General features: G+C 40.1%; 2 protein-coding genes across 2 annotated transcripts in view; one reads left to right on the forward strand and one right to left on the reverse strand.

The window, feature by feature from the left end:
• LOC140929298 (midasin-like) overlaps window positions 1–20,888 on the reverse strand; it is a 76,929-nt gene extending 56,041 nt beyond the window's left edge. Inside the window, exons 1-21 of the mRNA XM_073379105.1 lie at window positions 20,664–20,888; window positions 19,552–20,496; window positions 18,301–18,536; window positions 17,793–17,919; window positions 16,514–17,366; window positions 15,699–15,948; window positions 14,868–14,972; window positions 14,524–14,637; window positions 13,890–13,961; window positions 13,724–13,799; window positions 12,594–12,862; window positions 8,503–8,681; window positions 7,655–7,746; window positions 6,766–6,882; window positions 6,246–6,392; window positions 5,744–5,891; window positions 4,932–5,217; window positions 3,495–3,636; window positions 2,097–2,372; window positions 1,182–1,308; window positions 229–298 (exon numbers count right to left, since the gene is read on the reverse strand). Coding sequence (XP_073235206.1) covers window positions 229–298; window positions 1,182–1,308; window positions 2,097–2,372; window positions 3,495–3,636; window positions 4,932–5,217; window positions 5,744–5,891; window positions 6,246–6,392; window positions 6,766–6,882; window positions 7,655–7,746; window positions 8,503–8,681; window positions 12,594–12,862; window positions 13,724–13,799; window positions 13,890–13,961; window positions 14,524–14,637; window positions 14,868–14,972; window positions 15,699–15,948; window positions 16,514–17,366; window positions 17,793–17,919; window positions 18,301–18,536; window positions 19,552–20,496; window positions 20,664–20,771 — 4,739 coding nt within the window. The 5' untranslated portion in view covers window positions 20,772–20,888. The remainder of the gene's footprint in view (window positions 1–228; window positions 299–1,181; window positions 1,309–2,096; window positions 2,373–3,494; window positions 3,637–4,931; window positions 5,218–5,743; window positions 5,892–6,245; window positions 6,393–6,765; window positions 6,883–7,654; window positions 7,747–8,502; window positions 8,682–12,593; window positions 12,863–13,723; window positions 13,800–13,889; window positions 13,962–14,523; window positions 14,638–14,867; window positions 14,973–15,698; window positions 15,949–16,513; window positions 17,367–17,792; window positions 17,920–18,300; window positions 18,537–19,551; window positions 20,497–20,663) is intronic.
• A 114-nt stretch (window positions 20,889–21,002) lies between these two features.
• LOC140949759 (dnaJ homolog subfamily B member 13-like) overlaps window positions 21,003–21,620 on the forward strand; it is a 10,733-nt gene continuing 10,115 nt past the window's right edge. The window contains exons 1-2 of the mRNA XM_073398901.1: window positions 21,003–21,128; window positions 21,222–21,325. Of these exons, the coding sequence (XP_073255002.1) occupies window positions 21,061–21,128; window positions 21,222–21,325 (172 nt within the window). The 5' untranslated portion in view covers window positions 21,003–21,060. The remainder of the gene's footprint in view (window positions 21,129–21,221; window positions 21,326–21,620) is intronic.

Raw genomic sequence — 21,620 nt, forward strand, 5'->3', positions numbered from 1 at the left:
GCAAGGGAAAACTATTCGCATGACGCTACTCTGGGCTCGCTTAATTCCACAAGATAGCTAATGAAAAAGGCTGCGGTGAAACAAGTTATATGAGTATTCAAGAACTGACTTGCTTTGGCCACTGTCTCAAATCTGGCATAGCCCTTGGATGTCATAGTCACTGACTTTGAATACCAAAAAAGTATCACCCCTTGTTAACGGCACAGGCTGTATGTGTAACTGACGTACCTCTTTGCAAAATCAGTAGAATGGAACCATTCTATAAAATCCAGGATGGCCTCTCCGACACCTGATGATCCTGTTTAGAAGACATACATGTCACTGTATACTACACCTTTCCCGCATTACGCTCCAGTGAGCAAACACAAAGAAACGAGGACGAGGCTCGGTGGACAATTCATACAAATCACTGTATTTTGTCCACCCGAGCCTCGAGTTGGCGCCTTTGTTCACAGGAATGCGGGAAAGGTCTGTGAAAGGAGCTATGACACTCTATTTGCTATCTTTTTTAAAAACTAAAACGTGTCGTTGAATAAACTGAATTCTGAAAATAATTGTGCACTTTCGTTATTTAAATGGACGTTTAAGCATTGAAACCGTTTCTGGTCGTCTGTTGCAACGGACGGGCGGGAAGGACATGGATTGAAACACTTTTAAAAAAGTGGGCTTACTTTGTCAAGTTTTATGCTATGCCTGCTAAAATCACCAAAAAATTACTAAGCTTGGTGCTCTCTGGTGCAATTTGTCTGATGTATTCTTCATAAATTTTTTGTATGGGCAAAGGCACTAAGTAATGAGCAGAGAATTAATGTAAAACAGCAATTAGAGCGGTTTTCATTTGAGTGTCGAAAAGTAATTGGTTTTGCACTTTCTACACGATGCGATTGGCTTAAAAGATTCGCGCCACCTTTTCATCCAATCAGAAGTAAAACCAAAGCCAATTGTGACGCGCTCGCATGCATTTTCCCGCGCTTTGCGTCAGCCACATGTAATTACTTCGAGTTTTGATTGGTTCAATGTATTGTCTGTGTCCTATGTGATTGGCCAGAGTAATTACTTTGGTTTTGGTTTTACGACACTCAAACGAAAACCACTCTAAGCCTCGTGACATAAACCCTTTCAATAAAGCTTTGGCAACTTGCATTTTTAGCTTGATTACTGAATAATTAATGACGTCATACCGTGGCTGGCTGATTTGAGTACAACTCCAGGCTTGATGTTATGTTCTATAATCTGTATGAGATCTGCTCTCGCATTTGAAGGTGGACACCAAATCTCAGTGAATCTGTTCCTTAATGCCGGCGACAACTGTAGTAAAACAGCAGTAGATAAATTTAAAAACTGCTACAGAATTTTTGTTACAGCATGATGGCATCTACTCGAGGACTCGCCCATTTGATTTTTATAGACATTGCTTCCTTTTCGTTATGTAAGGGTTTATGTAAAGATCACGAGTAACATTGATACGCGTGTTGTAGATTTCATGGACACACAGCTAGATTTTATTTATCAATTCCACAGTACTAAGTCTCATTAAGGCCCCCTTCTATACGTATCCGATCCGTTTTTGTCTCTGGTTTGGCCTACTGTCCACACGTATTAGGTGAAAACGGTCACCGAAAACGCATCTTTTCAAAAACGCTCTCTAAAGTGAAGATTCTTGAAAACGCCACCTTTTTGTTTACGTGTGGACGGACGAAAACGGAGGTTTTCGAATACAACTGTACGATGATGTTATACATCCAATACATCGTATACCTCTAGCAAGAAGCATGCTCCATAAGGGTTGCCATCGTATGTCCATCGTTTTAGCATTTTCATGTGGACGCTACGTCTGAACCCGTATTTTTTTGAAAACGAAGAAAAAATATCTGGTTTTAAAAAAAAGATACGTGTGGAAGAGGCCTAAGTGACTGTCGCCTTTTTCATTCTTGAACCCAAACGTCTCAAGTAAGTCGTTTCGTACATGAATCTACAAAGCTAATCTGACATAACACGCCTTTCTGGTTAGTGCCGTTCAGCTGTGTACATGCATTGACAAACCAAGACTTAACGAGCCTCGGATTTAGAACATGATTTACCCAGTTTGATCATACCTCTTTCTTGCCAAAGTCTCCCCCAGGATTCATGGTTGCTATAATTTTAAAATCCTCATGTGCAACCAGTACATCGACATCCTCCCCTGATGTAAGTCCACTGCCGCCCTTCTCAGCAAGCAACAGCGTCCTCTCAGGCTCCAGAACACTATTGAGTCTCTCCAACACTGAGTCATCTGCCAAGGAAATCTCATCTACTAATAACATGGCTCCTGTCTTCATGGCTTGAACGAGAGGTCCATCACACCATTCAAAAAGCTTGGAAAGTTGTTCACCCTTGGAAACAGAAACATTAGCAAACGTTTTTAAGTCCAAATCCTTGCAAACTGACCGCATATTAAGTCTTAATTGTAAGTATAGTAGTCGTACCTTTGAGTAAAATGAAACTCGTGCGTTCAGCGCACCAAAAAGCTTTTAAGTCTGCAGTAGGTAAACACTACAATTTTGCGCCAACTTTTTACTATCTTGTTTCCTCGTGTTACAAAGTATTTTTTTAACTCAGTGTAACGTACGTCTTTGGTGACTGAAATATATCATTTAATTTTTCTGACGAAAAGGGCCAAACAGCCTGTAATGGCAAATAGAATACTAAATTGGGAACAAAATACGCTTTGCTAGATGGAAAACAAACGTCACTTCAGCAGTAATACAGTATTTACCATTAAGGTGTTTCGATACATTTTTTAGAGCCCATACCGATATTTTTCAATCGCCTTAAAAGTGTTTTTTTCCTTGTCTGATCGCTATAAAATTGTCACCAGTAATTGGCTATGGATTGAAATTTGTGAAAATGTAGTTTTAAGTAAAATCGATATTACTACGACAAAAATAAACAAAAACTTTGAAATTGATAAAAGCCGAATTTTCTGTGATCTAGACCAGCTACTGAAAATCCAGCCCTAGGAACTTTAAGTTTGGTGTTTGGTGTTAAAGTTCGGCTATTGAAATTTTAAGGTTTGAAATATATTTTCGTTTTAGTCGAATTCAAACATACAGAATTTTTTACTTCTTACGGAAGTTATTTGCTAAACACCAAACTTTAAGTTCCTAGTGTTGGATTTTCAGTAGCTGGTCTAGATCGCGTAAAATTAGGCGTTTATCAATTTCAACGTTTTTGTTTATTGTTTTCATACTAATATCGATTTTACCAAAACCTACATTTTGACAAATTTCAATCTATAGTCAGTCATTGGTGAAAATTTCATGGCGATCAGACAAAGATAAAATCATTCCTAAAGCGATTGAAAAATACCGGTATGGCCTCTGAAAAACTCTATCGAAACACCTTAGGACTACGAAAATTGCCTGTAACAACTAGATGTCAACAACAAATCAGTGGTGGGTTAACTGCTGTTCTACTTTTAAGGACAGTGGCACAATTTTTAGCGTTAAACTAACCTGTTCCTCTTGTCCTCTGTTTCTAACTGGTCTCAAGCCTCCGAGAAAATCAGAAGACTCAGAATGCATGTGACAGTTAACAGCAAAAAGGGTTTGATACCACAGTGCCGCGAATAACTGACAGATAGTGGTCTTACCACAGCTGCAAGAGAAGCAAAACATCATGTTAACACAACAGAATTGGAATTACGATAGTTTATTATGATTACTACTACTGTTTGAAAGTTGTATCTAGCAGAGCAAAAGAATACTGTTGGCCTGTACAGTGTCTACACAGTATTTATAAACAGGCCTCGGTTGTTCAATCGTTAGATAGCGCTATCCACCATATGAATCACCGTCCAGCGAATTAGTGTGGCCTGGGATAGATAGGATAAATCAATGGTGGTTTTCCTTCGTGTCCGAAGAAGACTGTGTGTTGTGTGATCATCTATGGATTCTCTGGTGGCTCTGCAAACCCAGACTAGAAGCACAGAGACTAGAACAGGTGGGGCACTAGATGACGGCGGTCGTCCTCAAAACTGGTGGAGGCTGTGTGGGTCAGTAAGCACCAGTGACCTCTGTCACTAGCTATAGCCTCAAGTTCTTTTGGTTGGATGCCACCTGACCTGAGATCAAATTTGACATGTAACATACACACCCTCATCCATGTCCTGTACAGCATGTGCCAGCATGCAGGCAAAGAAGAGTTTAAACAGGATTGTGGCCAGGACACAGCCCTGTTTCACTCCAATTGTGATGGCGAAGGAATTTGACTGGTTGCTGGTGCAGAGAACTTGTCCTGTCATTCCGTCAAAAAGCAACCGAATCAGACTTCACAAACTTCTTTGGGCAACCATCTCTCTTCAGGACCGTCCAGAAGGCCTCCCTGTTCAGATCTATAAGGACAGAGTAAAGGGCCTTGTTCTGTTCAATGCACTTCTGCTGCACCTGTCTGACGATAAATATCATGTCCACGGTGCTGCACCCTTGGTCTGAAGCCACACTGCGCCTCTAGGAGACTTCTTTCGGAGACCGTAATCAGTCGGTTCAGAAGAATTCAGGTAAAGATCTTACCCGCTACGGAAAGAAGTGAGATGCCCCTGTAGTTTCCGCAGTAGGACTTGCTCCCCTTGTTCTTGTAGTGGATGAGTGTTAAGGAAACAAATTCCGTTATCCAGTGGATAGCGTTATCAAACTATTGAACATCTGAAGTACACTGAGTAACTGAGTAAATGTGTTAGCATTGCAAAAAAGAGCTTGTGTTAGGAAGAAAAGAATCATTCGCCACCTTAGAAACGAGGAGATTGAGACAAGTAAGCTTTCGCAAAGACTTCTGGGATGGTTACAGGCCAATTTGTTTTCCCTGTCTCTAGTAACAGTCCAAGAAGGTTTTGCGAAAGTTAACTCTACCAAGTTTCCTTCACGTTTCAAAAGTGGCGAATGGCATTTCTTTACCCTGTTTCTCCCACTAAAAGAACTGGCTCTCCGAACTGGAGTGCCCTGCCAGCCAGAACAGCAAGTCTTCGCATACTGCGAGTCCAGACAATGTGAGAGAATCCATCCAGAGAGGCTGTTGTTACTTGTGTTAGGAGACTAGAGACGCCAGGAGAATGTTTCAGTACAGATGGATCACCGAACAACAGATCAGGGTCAAGTTTTCGTTTCATGTGACGTTCGATCACTTCCTGGACGACTTTACACTCTGACGGATTCCTACAGCGACCAGCGAGAAGCATGTAACCTGAAAAATTGAAAAGGGGGGTAAGCCAACAAACGTCACTCAAAGCTCAAAGATTTTCTATACAGTCTAACTTCTTCTTACGGACACCTCTCTATCAGGGACAGTTCGTTTGGTCCCAGAAATGCCAAAAATCATACATTCCCATCTCTATAATACGGACTTGTCTGTAAAGCGGACAATTGGTTCTGTCCCTTTGGTGTCCGTATTAAAGAGGTTTGACTGTAACTCATTTGACATATAAACTAAACTCGGGACAAAGTGGTGTCTTGTGAACAGATGGACCTCTTAAGCTTGAATGTTTTGTTTCCCCAATGTACGTCACGTGACAATACACTATTTCGCATTCCTGTAAACAAAGACACCAACTCGAGGCTTGGGCAGACAAAATAAAGTGATTTACAAGAAACTGTCCACCCAAGCTTGGGCCTCTCCTTTCATTGTGTCTGCTCACTGGTGCAGAATGCACTATTATTGAGACGGCAAAAGTCTGATAAAACAAGTACTATTATTGCCTAGTCGTATTTACCGTCCTCCGCGAGATGCAAGTCCCAGTCATGGAACACTCCACCTTGGACATCAGGTGTTTTGCTGTATCTTGTCGCCCAGCGAAACAAATCACGGAGAGTAATAAAGCCTTGTTTACCGGCGAATACATTGGTACTTCTACGTCGTGCCTGTAAGGTTTAAGGGTAAAAGAACAAAAATTGGTAGACAGTGGGTGGCAAGGTGGCCTTTTGGTTAGTGCTTTGAACTCCGGATCGAGAGGTCTGGGTTCAAGCCCTCGCCGGGGGCACTATCACTGCTCTAACAGTGCCTCACTATACCCAAGTGTATAAGTGGGTAACGGAGATATACTGCTGAGATAAACTATGGAAAATGGGATAGGCCACGACTTGATGGGCCTTCACTTGGCTCGAACGCAGGCTTTACCTTTTTCACCGTACACTGATTAAAGAGATGCAAGGACTTAATCAAGTGGATTAGGTGATATGCCTTAAGCGGAAGATCTTCGATACCATTCCTCTTACCTGCAGGTCAAGCATAATGGCCACAAGTTTCTTGGCGTACGACAGCGGCAAACTGCACCGTTGATGAAGAATAACTTCTAACTCCTGGCTGGGAAGTTCGTCAAAATGGAGTTCCACGAAACGGTTTCGAAAAGCTCGTGATAGCACCTGTGATTGCAAGACAAGTCATACAACCTTTTAGGGCTTTGCGCTCAAACACTAGCTCACAATTGCGTAGTTCAAATCCTGAACATCTTTTGCAAGATCAACACACTTGATTATAACTGCTATTCCAATAAAATGCCGAATCTCTCGTCCACACCTTTTATATCATGCTTCAACAAATTTTTCTGTTCGGACGTCTGAGATATACTACTGGCGTTTTCTCAGACAATTCATTTCACCGATAACTCTCTAAACGATAAACGTAGACTTATCATCAAGAGAAAGCTGAGTGACATCAGTTCTGGGCTCATGTTAAAATAATAAAACCCGCTTCACAGATTCAAACGAATTTCAGACAAAAATAGACGTTACGTACCTTTCTACCGCCATAATGTCCAGGGGGGTTCTGAGTGGCAAACAACATGAACATGGGATGGGCTACAACTGTGTCTTGAGTCTCAGGAATAAATAATTCTCTGTTGTCATCGAGCAACTGCAAACAAAACAACAACAACGTCTTAAACAATATAGGCCATTTGCACTAAGAGGTCATGTGACATCGTTGTTATGAAAATGAAAGTTTTATTATGATTTTGCCTTCGAAAACCGATAAGTGGGTCATGTCTTAAACAAAATAATGGTGATTTGGTTTTTCAAAACCGCACCATTTTCTTTAAATGAATAAATTCGTAAATGGTCACGTGACCAAAATGTGATTTTTAAAACTAAGAATTACCTTTCTCTGAACACAAATTTTGCACTTAAACTTCAAGGAAAATGTTGAAAAGATGATGTGCTGACGTTTATAGCAGCACATCTTAGCCATGTTGGAGGGCAAGAGCATGCCCTCCAACATGGCGGCCAATACAAATGATACTACTTTGTGGAAAAATCAAAGTCCCATAAAACACCTCCCTTAAATGCGTTTCCTCTCAAATTTCGGGTGTAAGATAATATGTGCTCTAACAATTTTTGGCATCAGCAAGATTCCAACTCATTGTTTAAAGGAAGCATTGGTCACGTGATCTCTTAGTGCAAGTGGCCTATTGGTGGCCTAGGTTTTGAAGCTATCACAGAGGCAAAGGTACCAGAAACCTGAAGGTGGTGCCTCCAAACCCGCCGCTCCCTACCCCTCAACCCCCAATCCCCTCGGTACCAAAAAACTGATACTGAAGGCTTTAAGTCCCTGAACTGAAGTCCCTAAACAAGACACAGATTTAATGGTAAACAATTGGCGTTAAAACAGTAATTTAAAAATAAAGTACCCTATTCAATGCTTCCAATACATCTGAGGGGGCCAAATTTAATTCATCTAAAATGATCCAGTGACCTTTCCTCATAGCATCAACTAAGACACCTGAAAGTCAGAAGACACACAAGTCACTGGTCGAGAGTTATGAATCAATTCGTGTCAAGAATGAATGAAACAGTGCCGAGCATTGCCAACATTTCTCTTGTTCTTAAGTAACGAGGTAAAGGTTAAAGGTATAAGTCCATATTTTACGTCGATAACTGATAACAGTTGAATGGAAAACGTCGAAACAAGGATTTGAGGTCACACCTAGGACTCCAACTCGGAACTTTCACCACAGAAAGACCTGCACCAACCGACTGTGCTAAGTCATGTAGGGAGTAGAGAAGAAATTTAATTTCCCAGTGAGACAAAGTTGACAGAAAGATAACTAACAATACTTAATGCAAGCATTCTTCAGTATAAATAGTTAACCCTTTTCCAAGCACCAGTACCGCGTGGGAAACAGAGACCACAGAACGTCAAGGGAAGGATACGAAACGTGGGTGTTGTTTTCATTACAACACGCCACGGAAGAGCAATGAGAGAACACACAAATCGGTGTTCAGGGATGCGTCTCTCTCTCTAATAACAGAACTACACATATTTTTGGCTGAAAGATACGACTTAGGACCTCTGACATTAAAAAGTATCACCTCAACTAGTTCGGGCTTTTATAAGAATAATATACAAAGTTTAATATTTGCGTTGGTGATTCATAATTCAACTAGTTGTCGTTAAGTTAAATATCACTGACTGCTATTTGTCACTTCACTCTCACGTCATCTTTATCCTAAGGATACGATTCTTTAGTACACGTACCTTCTTGAAAGACTAGTTTACCATTTTCATCTGAAGTGTAACATCCAAGGTACTCCTGAATATCAGTGTGTTCATGATTGTTGATTCTAACACAGTGATTACCAGTTGCCTTAGCAAGCCACTGAATCAAGCTGGTTTTACCCACGGATGTTTCACCCTGTATCAACACTGGAAGTTTCCTGACAAAGAAAAACAGAATGAAGGGGAGCAGCTAGATTCCTGGCAAAAATAATACAGACGTTTGACTGAAATTAACTCCCGCTACACGGACTGAATAACTCTAGATAATGAGGACACTGTGAGAGATTCACTACAGAGAAATCCTACAAGTAAGCATAGTAGGGGAGACTGGTAATGAAAGCCGGCATTCATCAAAGATGAAACAACAGTGCTGCAGATTATGTTGGAACTCTCCTGACCGTGCACAAACCTTTCTCTTGTGCTCACAGATTGTGACTGAATTAATCAATACGACGTTTCTATTGGTCGGTAATTTCAAAATGATAAGAACACCAAGGCAAGTTGTGCACGATCAAGTGCAAAAAAAGCTAACTAAAAGATACAACGAAGAAGTCTGACCGGCTTCATAATCATAGCACTTTACTAGCTATGATCTAAACAAGCTTTGACGAACAAGTTTTCAAGCCCAAATTGCAATCTGTTTCAATCTTCTTCAAAGTTTGTCAATCCGTGCCTTCTTTGGTATTTTTTGTATTCTGTAAACCTTCTTCTCATGTTTTGAGCGGTTAGGGACTGGTCAAAAAGTATAGGTGGGGGTGGGCCGGAGCAGAGAGGGGGTGGGTCATGAGGTTTTGAGCCTTGTGCAAGGGGTGGCTCGTGCAATTTTCAGCTACCCTTAGGGAGTGGGTCACCCTATTTTTAGCTAACTACTAACAAGACAGTAGACTGCACTTGTTATATGAAACACAGCCAGCTGCAATTATTGCTAAAATACTCACAAACCTGTTGTGCGAGAAAATACAAAGGTTGACAGGCCGCACATCTATACCGGCGTGGAACCCTCTGTTAACCTTTTCTTTTTTTCGGCTCTAACGAGCATGTCCTTTAACGATTTTCCTTTTTTGTAAGGAAATGATTAATGGTTATTTAAAAATTTGTTGAAGTTATAGTTGGTTTTGTATAAGATTCCATTTTTTCATTCAAGCTTCCTTTGTAGTAGACACTGAGGGCTGGTATTGTGTCACGAATGGCAATATTTCTTTTTCCTCCTTGTTGTGTTGTTTTAGGAGTTTAGACTCCCTTTTGTGAATTTTATTTCTGATAGTAGGTTTTCTATCAAAGATAGGGGGCACACAACGAGAATATAGTTCAAAACCACTTAAACATAGCATTGTTAAACGTATTTTAGTATTTAAACAGTAGATATAGGCATAACTTTATCCCCTAAAAATTTTTCATCTGTTCGGATCTCCTAGCTTAAAGTCTAATAGGTATCATAACTTACCTTTTCGAAAATTTCAGCCAGAAAAAAGGCTCCCGAAAATTCTAGGTGACCTTTTTAGGGTAAGAATTCCTTAAAAATGGGCAATTATACCATTTTTTTAGATGTTCGAAAATCCTAGAAGGGGCAGACAAGCAAGAAATTTTACAACAAATGTTCCGAAAATTCTAGATCTCAAATTGCCCCTGAAAGATTGTGGGTAGCCTCCGTCCGTCAAGCGTTTTTTTTTTTAATTTGAATTATTTTCCTCAAAGGTTGTTTCTGAGGAGTTTTTTCTTAGGATTCTTAAGGCTTCTCCTTTGACAAATTCTTTTTTAACGTTTGGAGGGTTACACGAGGTGAAATGTGTGCAGGTGCAAGAAGCTTTCCGTTTGTTTTAAATGTGTCTTTGCATCAAGGATAGATTTTTCCTTGAATCTTGTGCCTTTGTATACAAACGTGTCTAAAAACGCAGTCTCAGTGTCAAATGTTTCGGCCGTGAATTCAATAGTTGGGTGATGCAAGCTTGCTCGTTCAATGAAGGCTTCTATGTCTGGTCTACTCATGTCCCATAGGGAAAAGATATCGTGTATGTGGCATTTCCAAACTGTTGTTCTAAAGACAGTTTTGCTTAGAGTTGTTGTTTCAATATATGTCATGAAAATATTGACAAAGGAATCAAAAGAGGGTCTCAATGGGGTTAACCGATAGGCGTAAAACGGTCAAAAATTTAGCCGATAGCCGTAAAAATTGAAAAATTTTAACCGTTAGCCGTAAATAGGATAAAAAAAGAGTTAACCGTAAAAGAAAGTGTTCCCTAGATTTGCTACTTTAAAGGAAGGTACTAAACTCACTTATGGTTGCGTTTTTTATTTCCCGGCTAGTGTGACTCTGTACGCACGTTAGGCGAAGCGCCTTAACCAAGACCTAGGCTCCATCCGGCCCTCTCTCGGGGAACTAATTTTTTCCATAGCGAAAGTGTGGCTTCTTTCCGGAGGTCGTGCCCTCGAGACACTAGTGAAACAACACGCAGAGATGTCACTGTTTGTAAAACACGTTGACGATAAACAACATTCCCTGTTTTTCTCTGACTCTACGGTAGACATTGCCATGCCTAGTCCCTGTACGGCGTCTGCCAACGCAATCTCGGTCGAGGCGTTTCGGTGGCGAACCCGCTCGGACCACGTGACCCGAAACGCATTAGCCGCGCAGAATAATGCGGCCTACGGACAAGGCACCTTATGGACCATCCGTCTGAGACTAGCCTGTGTACAGTCGCGTCCCCCCACAGACATCTCTTCTCCGATTTTTTCTGAGGGAAGGTGGTGGCTATACACAGGCTATCTGGAACGGATAATCCCGTCTTCAGAAGTCAGGCGGATTGTTCATTCAAACTTAAAACTATTCCATTTTCAAATTAAGACGTATTACCTATCTGACGCGAATCATCAAACGGGTAACCCGTCTCACACGAATAATCCTTCTCAAGTGTGAAAACGGCCATTTCTTTTATAATGAATGTCGCGCCCCGACCTTGAGTTGGGCGTTCGCGTGTCTGCTTTTGCTTTTTCACAACGATTATTTTTAAATTGACTGTTGACATTTCTAAGTGTAAAATAATATTAGAAGTGGAATACTTTATAAAAAGTATAATCTATCAAATGTTAAAATCTTTCAAAAGAATAGCTTATTTCATCCCGAGATGATCCGAAGAGCTTTGTCAAAAAAATACACGTTAATTAATATTTAACTTTTTGAAACAAAAGAAGTTAATTTTTAACTTTTTCGTTAACCGTAACTGAAAAAAATTAACCGATAGCCGTAAAAGAGCCAAACTTTTAGCCGATAACCGTAAAAGCCACCAACCCATTGAGACCCTCTCAAAACTGCTGTCTTTGTGCCCATTGCAGTTCCATGGTTTTCTAGGTAGTGCTTTCCACTGAAGTGGAAGAAATTTTCTTTGAGGATTAATCTAAGCATTTCCGGCAAGTATTAAATGTGTAAGAATGGGTTGTCTTTGTTGAAATTTTCATATGCTTCGTGACAGATAATTTCAACATACCCTCGTTTTGCTGCATATTTGTGTCAAGACTCATAACGTCCATTGAAACAAGAAATATTCGGTTTTTCACATTCGTCTTTTCAGTAAAAGGTATGATTTCTGTGATTTTGATATTGGTTCTAGCAGTGTATCAACAAATTTTGTCAAGCACAGAACAAGGTTTTATGGATTGTTATGAGAAAACCGAACATCCATGTTTTAACTAGGGGGTGGATCATGCAATTTCCAACCTTGCTTTAGGGGTGGGTCAGTCATTTTTGTGCCGAAGGGAGGGGGTGGGTCATGTATTTTTTATCAACCACATTTCCAAATGCTCCGGCCCACCCCCCCCCCCACCCCCCTATACTTTTTGACCAGTCCCTTATTTTCATGTTTCACTCAATTTGGTGGCAGTTGCCAATGTTTGAATTTTGATAAATTTCCTGACACAGCTCCTTTATAAGATACTGCGGAATTATTGTACGTTTCTGCGAAACTGCCCACCTACCCCTCCCATAAGCCAACATTAACACTTACTTCTCACTTAGGGCAAAATGTTAGCTTAGGGGAGAGATAGGTGGGAAGTTTCCAAGAAACTACTGCTAATACCTTGCAGATACAACCCTGCTGAGATCTTTTAAGTTTGCTTTCACTGACGCTGTTAGTACATAATCAGCTGATACTACAGGTTCTTTGTTACCCATGGCGATCCAAAAACCCTCAAAATTACTGAACTGTCCCGATCCTTGCGGCTTGGGTAAGGGTTGTTTAAGGAGACTGGCAGCATTGACATGTCCAAGGAGATGCAGCTTGATCAGAGACTGGACAGCTGGGTGCGAGGAACGGTCCAATTGCGTCAAGAAACTCAGACAAAAACCCTGTGATGCAAAGCATATGCAGAGATAACTGACTATTATTTTTTAAGCCTGCGCTCGTTATTTATGCGTTTTTGAACCACCGTTAGGTCATGATGGCTCGGTATTTTGCCAAGTTCTTTTCTGCCTTTTATGGAACCAGACAAAGTTGAATCCAATAAAAACGCCAACGCAAAAACGAAAGAGGCCAATATACAGCCAACAAGACCGAACAAGCTTGGTCAATTGAGAATATATCATATGGCAAAAAAGAGAACTTTCTCCTGCGGGACCAACGGAGGAAATCTCGAGCCGGCAAAATAGGCAGATTTAGCCCGCTCGGATGGCCAACACTCGCTTCATCTTCCCCACCCGCCGATTCAGCCATATACATAAAAGACGTCAGAGACCCAACGAGGTGGGTAGATCCGAAGTGGCTTTAATTATCTCATAAGCAACAAGGGGAAGTAGAATAGTTTTTTCGTGTTGTAAGAAACACTAGTCAAGGTGTTAATCATGGTTAATGACCTCTTTTTTTCTCAGGCATGGTGGAATGGATCATACATGATAGCCGCTAAGCCAATCAAAACACTGGAACTGCATTACAACATGATTCAGTGTTTTTTTTTCAAACAGGGGTTATTATTAACGCAAGTTACTTAAAGTGAGTAAAAATTTATCCTCAAGTAAAAATGTATTATTAGTACCACACATCAGGACTTGTGAACAGCATTTCAGAAGTGGCCCTTCGGAGACTACTAGACTCAGATGAAGAGACTGGAGTAAACTCTTAGAATCTTTTACAGCGCGTGGCAGGCACATACGAAATATGAGGCGAGAAAAATGCGTGCACGAATGGAGTGCAAAGTAAAAATTCTTGCTCACCTCATAAATTGACCTCAAGGCATTCTGATGAGGGTTCCCTGCTGCATATCGCAATGCTCTGCACAAAGTCCGCAAACTGGACAGAAGAAAGAAAAACTGCTTTTATTTCAATCATTACATGCAAACCCTCTACAAAGGCTTAAAAAGACAAGCAACTAAGGCTGACCTGTAATGAGGTTTGTGTCCAGTACCATCAGTCAATTTATCATTTGCTTCCTGCTTGACTGTATTGTAAAACCTGAGAAAGGAATAAAGAAAGAAAACAAGTACAACCAGAGGTTATCAAGTTTACTACATTATAATTCATTCCTATTTGGCTGTTTCCTTTTTTTCATTTTTCTATGAAAACGTTTATTTGAAAAGGGGGGAAAGAATGAGCCAACAAGATGCTTTCCACAGACCACCTTTTTTGAGATTTCAAGACTGCCGACCAGTAAGTTCAATTAGATAAGCGCTGGTCTGCTGATCAGGAGGCACGCCGCTGCTTCAAACCCAGGCCGGAGCAACACTCTTAAAATAACCGAGGACAAAGTTCTGCCTTTGTGAAGTCATCTGCAAACAGTCAAACTTTCTTGTCTTCTCGTATTATAGGGACAATAAACCGTAGTCCCCTTCTCAAAACCCATGCACGTTTAAGTTCTGTGGGACGTTAAAAAACCAACGCACTTTTCGCAAAGAGTCAGGGACGTAGTCCCCGGTGTGGTGGTCATTCTCACATGGAGGGAGGGACTGTTAATCACAGAAATTTGGGCCGCGTACCAGAAATTAAAGGACCTAGGTAAACAAAAAATGACACCAACCTCACAATCCCATCCACAATGGCAGCAGTAGGAGATAATCCTTGCAGATATTCCACCACCAGGGTTTTCAGATCTCCAACATCCTCTAACTCCTTAACAAAAATCTCTGTAAATCTGTAATAGATTTACAGAAATGTATCGTTTAATTCTAGGAAGCCTGTAAGGGGCACTTATAGATACATCAACACTGGCCAGAACCTTGTAGAGCCAATTATTTACAATTAGGAAGGATAACAGCTAAACATAGAAGACAGCCCAGTATGTTGAGAGCAAATGATCTCATTCATTGTTATATCATAGCAGGCTATGCCAATAACTGACACAAAAGCAGAAAGTTTACAAACCGGTTTCTTATTCCAGGTGGCAAATCTTTCTTTCCCACATCAGTGGCTGGATTCATGCAGGCGAAAAGACGAAAATCTTCATGTCTCGTAATAGGTGTGGCATCACTATCAAATGAGAAAGTGCACATAACCTTAATTATAGACCTTCTCTTTGACATTTACAGTTATAAGAAATCCCAGCACAAACTCTAGCAAGTGAAATATAAGGGGGGGGGGAGAGGCAGGAAGGTAGAAGTCTGGGAGATAAGAGGGTGGGAGGGGTACGGGATTCTAAAAATTCTAAAAGGGTGGGAAGTTGGAGAAATAGGGCAAAATTATGCAACAATGCTTAGTATCTACATTTGGTGAAAAATTGCTGAGACATTGTCCTCAAATGGGGTACCGTAACCTTGGAGAACAAAACAAATCATTCACCTTCCTTCTTCTCCCCCTCCATTCAATGTTGGGGTGTTTGTTTTTTTTCTACAGGTAGCTCAAACAGCAGCATCACATTGCATGGATGGGGTGGGCAGGGAAAGGTTTATTTCCTCTTTTTAAAGTTAAGTTGGCAAAACGTTAGAGAGGCCCTTAAGGGGATGAAGTGTCTCAACTAATTGTTTCACTTCAGTATTGTAGCAATTAAAAAAGGGCTCAAGAGAGGAAGACAAGAAAAAAAGGGCAGGAGGCAGGAATGCAAGGTAGAGGAGACATGAGGTTTGGACTCCCCTGTACCACCCCCCTTCCCCCAAAAAAAATAAGCAAAAGAAACTCTAGGAAACAAAGTGCCCAATCCCACTTCTTGAATTCAATTATCAATTTAAATTAACTAATTAGAAAAGCAAAGTAACACACCCCTTTTCCATGAGCACCAGTGAACCAGACGAACTCTCCAACAAGCCACAAAGACACTCCAAAGTCTCAGGAGTGGCCAAATTGATCTCATCCAGCAAAACCCAGTCACCATTCCTTAATGCCTGAACTAGGGCTCCCTCAACAAATCTGAAAGCCAGTGCACTCTCTGCATTCTTCTTTTGTTTTCTCAGCTGCTGGATATCCTGGTTTAGTCTTTCCCAATCACAGAGAAGATGCTTCATTTGCTCATCTATGAATTTCAGACATTAAAATAATGATACTTATATATTTAACAATATTGATAAGAGGAGGTTTTCTCATATTTCTGGCCATTATAGTCATATGCCATATCATGATTATTTTGAGGTTTTAAAGCACAGCAATCCCAGCATTAATTAACCAATAACAAATCATGTGCACAACAAAAAAGTCTGACCTTTTCAGTCTGATAGGCAATTTTTTGGTGTTGAATTCAAGTTGAATTCATTGAACCATAAAAACACGGTGTACAACGAACCCTGCAAAGTACCAGACTAAAAACCCTTACCTGTCAAAATATATAAGGGTCTTACATGTAACAAAATAACATATGAAAAAAACTACTACAGGAACAAATCAAACAATGTGATAGTTATTTCATTGACTAACACCAGTCTTACACTAGCTAACACGTCATGACTTAATGTGAGCTGTAATTGTTGATTGTCTGAAAGCAAATCTTTTGTTTTGACCTAATCACTTCAAAAAGACTTTTCTTCAGAAAGTTACAGAAGCTTTGCTGTTGAATGACAAGCTCAACAAGGCTGCAGCCTCACCTTTTTTTGCTCTATCCAAAGCATTCTTTTGGCAATGCATCATCAATTTAAATAGCATCTCCCACATTCCTTGAGCAAAACACTTCTGTATATGACTTAAAAACTTGACATTTTGCTTTCTTGAGAAAGTTTTACAAAACAATTCTTCAAACTTTTCCCTCACAGGAGCTACAATCTGTTTTATCTCCACTGGTTTGTAGCCTCCAAGAAGGTCGGAACTGTCACTCTGTTGACTCATGTTCACAACTTTCAGTGTGGCTGCACATTGTGCTGAAAGATATTGAACTGTTGAAGTTTTTCCAGTTCCTGTTTCTCCAACAAGTAAAACAGGCTCATTATTTCTAATACAAGCTGCAACTTTCTCCAGCAACACTAAGGAATGTCTAGTGTGTGCATATCTTGGGAGAGTTTCATGACTTGACCTTATTGGTTTACTCTCCTTGATATTTCTTTTAAGAGTGACCCTCCCAACAGTCAGTGACAAAGGTGAGGTGTGAACTTTTGGTTTGTAGCTTCTGGAGAAGAACTCAATCTTCTCTTTTGTTAAACCCAACTTTGCACCCACCGCCATGTCCAATACATTTCTATCTTCCGTTTTTGGCAGAGGTGCACTAAAGCAGTCTTGAGCTTCAAGAAAAACATCTGTGGAATCAATCAATGATGGTGTACCCCACGCCATCAATGCTATCCTACTACACCATTTCATAAAATCTCTAGTAGAACTTAGACGTTTGTCATGCGGAAGAGAAAAGCTGCTGGTATCATGATTAGAAACAAGCTTCGGATCGGCTGATAGGAGGCAATAGATGTCAACTAGTTTGGACGCCACTGTTTCAAGGTCAGGATACTTGTTCTTCAAACCCTGAAAAAGGATATCACAGGGCATTAAGACCTCAACAGTCATGCAAAAGATAATTTAAACCTATGATCTAAAAGTTGTGCAGAGCACTGAAACCAGCTAGAGACACAATGACCCAGAAATAATCATTCAAAATTAAGTTATTCTTATTACTACTGAACTTGATGGCTGGTGGTAAATAACATGCAATATCCCAAATACTTTAAATCACAACTAACATCTCAGTAGCAACTATCAAAAATAACAATATGGTGTACAATTTATGTAGGATGAGCTGTCTAATAGAGAGAAGAGGTGGCATGAGTTAATGTTAGGTGGGTGGGGGAGTTTTGTTTTCAGAAGAAAATAAAAAGACTTTTTTAAAATTTTTATGTGAAATTAAGTCATGACTATGCCATTTGAGGCTGTTTAAATGGACACAGCACTCACATCTGTAAGTTCGTGCTTGGATAGTGGTTCAATTTGTACTCTTGTCCAGAGTTTGTCCAGGACAGCTGAACTTGCACTTGTTACCTGATAACTTATTCCACCAGGACTCGTGTATGATCTGAGAACAAACACAGTAATTAAGTTTTGTGTCATTTTTTCATAGTGCTAAACAACAGTCAGGACTGGCCTCAGCTGGACTGTTGATTTTGAAAATAAAAGTACGTAGTATAGTGTATGTATACTGTACAGAACATAACAAATTTCAATATATCAAAATACATACATGTACTTGGCTCTGTGGCTTAGGGAAATAGAAAGAAACCATCTTAATCAGTGAATATACAAATGTAGATACATTTCTTTTGTTTTATTCCTGACCTTTAGCCTCGAAGCCAGGTCTGAATTTTAATATTTGAAAATTGATTTATAATTACAATCCAAATTGGTCTATTTAGTAAAAAGACCTCTCCGCACTAAAAGGCTTGTTATAACTGTTTACCTCTGTGTGGCAAACAGCTGAAATCCAGGTGATGCTTTCACTGAATTGCCATGTGCAGGAACAGAAAGAGTGCGGGACTCCAGCAGCGGTATCAACACAGATACAACATCCATTGGAGCCAAATCGATATCCTCCAACAGAATCCAGTACCCTGATTGCACTGCTTGTAATAGTGGACCAGGCTGCCAAGCAAACTCACCTGGGGTGTCTGTGCACACATATGTACCTAGTAAGGACTGATGACAAGCAGATAATTACACCTGGGAACTCTGCGTATTATGATTAAACCAAGTGAAACTAACTTACATGTAATGAGATCACCCTAGATTAAGCCAAGAAACTGTGACTGTGTGAATGAGGTGGTCTCATTAATGAGAATTTCAGATGAGAAAGACAGAGCATTTTAAAAATTAGGGGCCTAGAGAATGTGGTTACAATAACACAGGGATCTTATGAAATGTTGATCAAATGGTAGAGTTGCACAGGAAGAGACATAATGTTTTCTTGGTTTTTTACACTTTATGTAGTCTTCTGAGTGCCACAGACAATAACGGAAGAGTATGGGATAGTGGTGCGCATGAGGAAAGACATTCACATGATTACCGTAGTGTCATAAGATGGACCTTAAAGTCAACACCAGGGTCTTTGTGGCCTTATCCCTTTAAGCCCCAAAATCCACATACAAATTCTCCTGACCGATCTCTATACATTTCCTTAAAGAATTAGTTGAGAGAATTTGATAAAAGATCAAGGATTTTTCTCTTTGGTGACCATAATATTAATTCTCATAACCTAATCTCTTGACAAATTATGGACATTGTTAGGAGAAAATTGATGTTGGTCACCATTGGGACTTAAAGGGATATACCATGAATATTAGTTGGCACAACAAAGGCATCCCAAGAATGTCGACAGATTTTGCAAAAACCTTACCACAGCTCATTAAGTGCCGTTGACCACCACCACCAGGAATAGATCTGTGGGCTTGCATTTTGCTCGTACGCCTACAAATATCATATGAATTCAACCCCTAGTGAATTAGCCACCTACATGATCACCCACCACTTACCGAGTTGGTCCCATAGTGGGTTACCCCCTAATCCAGTTTAACTCTTTTAACCAGGTTACGCTTTGAAGAACATTGTATGGGGCTAACTTTACTATGAGGCTGACTCCGCTTCTTATGAGGCTAAGTGTAACCAAACATACCGGTATTTCCTATAAATGAAGTATAGTGTATATTTTACTTACCTTACTGTCAGTCTGGTCTCCGAGCTGAATCTTCATAAATTCTGGTGAGCTTGATCTACCTGTTGCCTTTGCTACATATTCAACTAAAGCTGTTTTGCCCGAACCAATAGGTCCCTCCAAAAGAACTCCACTGCCTGATGCTACAGAAAGCACCAGTGAACGAAGATTGTTTACTGTTGATGGTACCATAACAAGCAACTTGTCTGACAGATTAAAAGCGCCAGGTAACCTTGGCAACATGACGCCACAGATTGTTACATAGCTACCAACTAAATCCTCTTCAGTGATGACTGAACCTTCGTGGCTTCTACCGTCTACATCCATACAATCAGCAGCCACTGAAGATGGCTCTTTCCATTCCATACATTGTTGTATTAAATTGGATGGGTCTCTTGTTAACCATTCACTTAGTGTAAATTTATTGCGTTCTTCAATAGAGATACAGTTCTCCAGTAGACCAAGTTTAATCTGTTCTGACATTTCTGTTATCACTGCAACAATATTAACAGCGAACCATCTAACGTCAGGATTTCTGTGTTGTAGAAGATTAAAGACAGGGCTCCAGTCCCAGATGCTATAAAAGATTTCAAAATCATAACACAGGAGATTGTATCCAGTTCTCAAAGCACACAAGATCCTTTCATTCGATTTCTCAGTGTCCTCTTCAGCTTTGAAAAGCTCTGAGGACAAAGAACAAGACTTAATAAATCTGTATATGAAGTCTTTCAAGTGAGATAACGGCAACAGGGTGCTGAGTGTATAGCAAAATCCTTCCTTGTACAACTTGTTTTCTTCAGGCCCTTGTTGAAGAATTTGAGCAGCTCGTTCAAGAACTTCAAGAAGTATTGGTCTGCAGTGTTTTACCAAGAGGGGAACAAAATCTTGACGAATACTTAGCTCAGCCAACTTCTGTAATAAATTTTGCCTTTCCTGAAAAGTCCAGCACTGTGGAACGTGAAAATAAAGAAGAAAGAAGCGCTATAAATAAAAGCATAAGGTGACAGACTGCACAGTGAAACTAATGGTCAGAGTAATACTTGACGCCTCAAACTAAAATAGCGAAATATAATTTGCTAGGAAACGAAAAAAAGGTACATGCTTTATGTACTTACCGTCAATTGCAGAAAGTATCCAAGTTCATTCTTGCAACGAATGTCACAGTCGGCTAAGGATTGCAAGGCGTCTAAAATCTCGAATCGAAAGCCCTTGATACCATTCATCTTACTCGATCAGTGATTTACGGGGGAAATTCATAAAATCCAACACAATTTAGAACTAAACACATGCTTTTCAAATAAAAACAAATGTTACACAAATTTCGTAAATTTGCACGTGCAGATTGCTGAGCCTTCAGTGTAAACTTTTACCACCCAGCGTTCAACTTTTCTAGTGCCAGGTCTGTTTGTGTTTGTCACCAGTCCCTTCGTTTAATACCGTTTCCAAGACAACGACCGTCTCTCTGAAGCGCCATTTTTCGCAATAACCTTCGTACATTTGCAAGGAGAAACGATGGGGCAAGATTATTATGCTGTTTTAGGTCTCACAAGAAGTGTAAACGATGCAGAAATTAAAAAAGCGTAAGTTTAGTTTTCAAGGCTTCTAAACGATGTTTCTTTAACACCAAAATATGTATATTTTTTAACAAAAATCGATTTTCAATGCACTCACAGCTATCGTAAGTTATCGCTGAAATACCACCCAGACAAGAATCAGGAGCCAGGAGCTGAGTTGAAATTCAAACAAGTTGCGGAAGCGTACGATATACTGAGTGATCGTGAGTATAATTGCCATATAAACTAAATACAACCTAACTTCAGTCGAGCTAACACCTTTTTTTTTGCCCAGCAGAATTTAATTATGAGGTTGACGTTGCATAAATTGTATTGCCCTTATTTCATAATCTTGAAACGTTACTTGTTTAATATTTGGGGTAAACTGTAGACTGGCCACTAGGATACGTGGATCCTTATGTTCCTACATCCTTGGTTCTAGAAGTAGAAGGCACATTGAAGCAAATGAAGGAGTATGTGAATAAGCGAAGTGGCTGTGTACGATGTTCTATATGGTTG

This window comes from Porites lutea, chromosome 1 (genome assembly GCF_958299795.1).
Source record: "Porites lutea chromosome 1, jaPorLute2.1, whole genome shotgun sequence".
Classification (NCBI taxonomy): Eukaryota; Metazoa; Cnidaria; class Anthozoa; order Scleractinia; family Poritidae; genus Porites; species Porites lutea.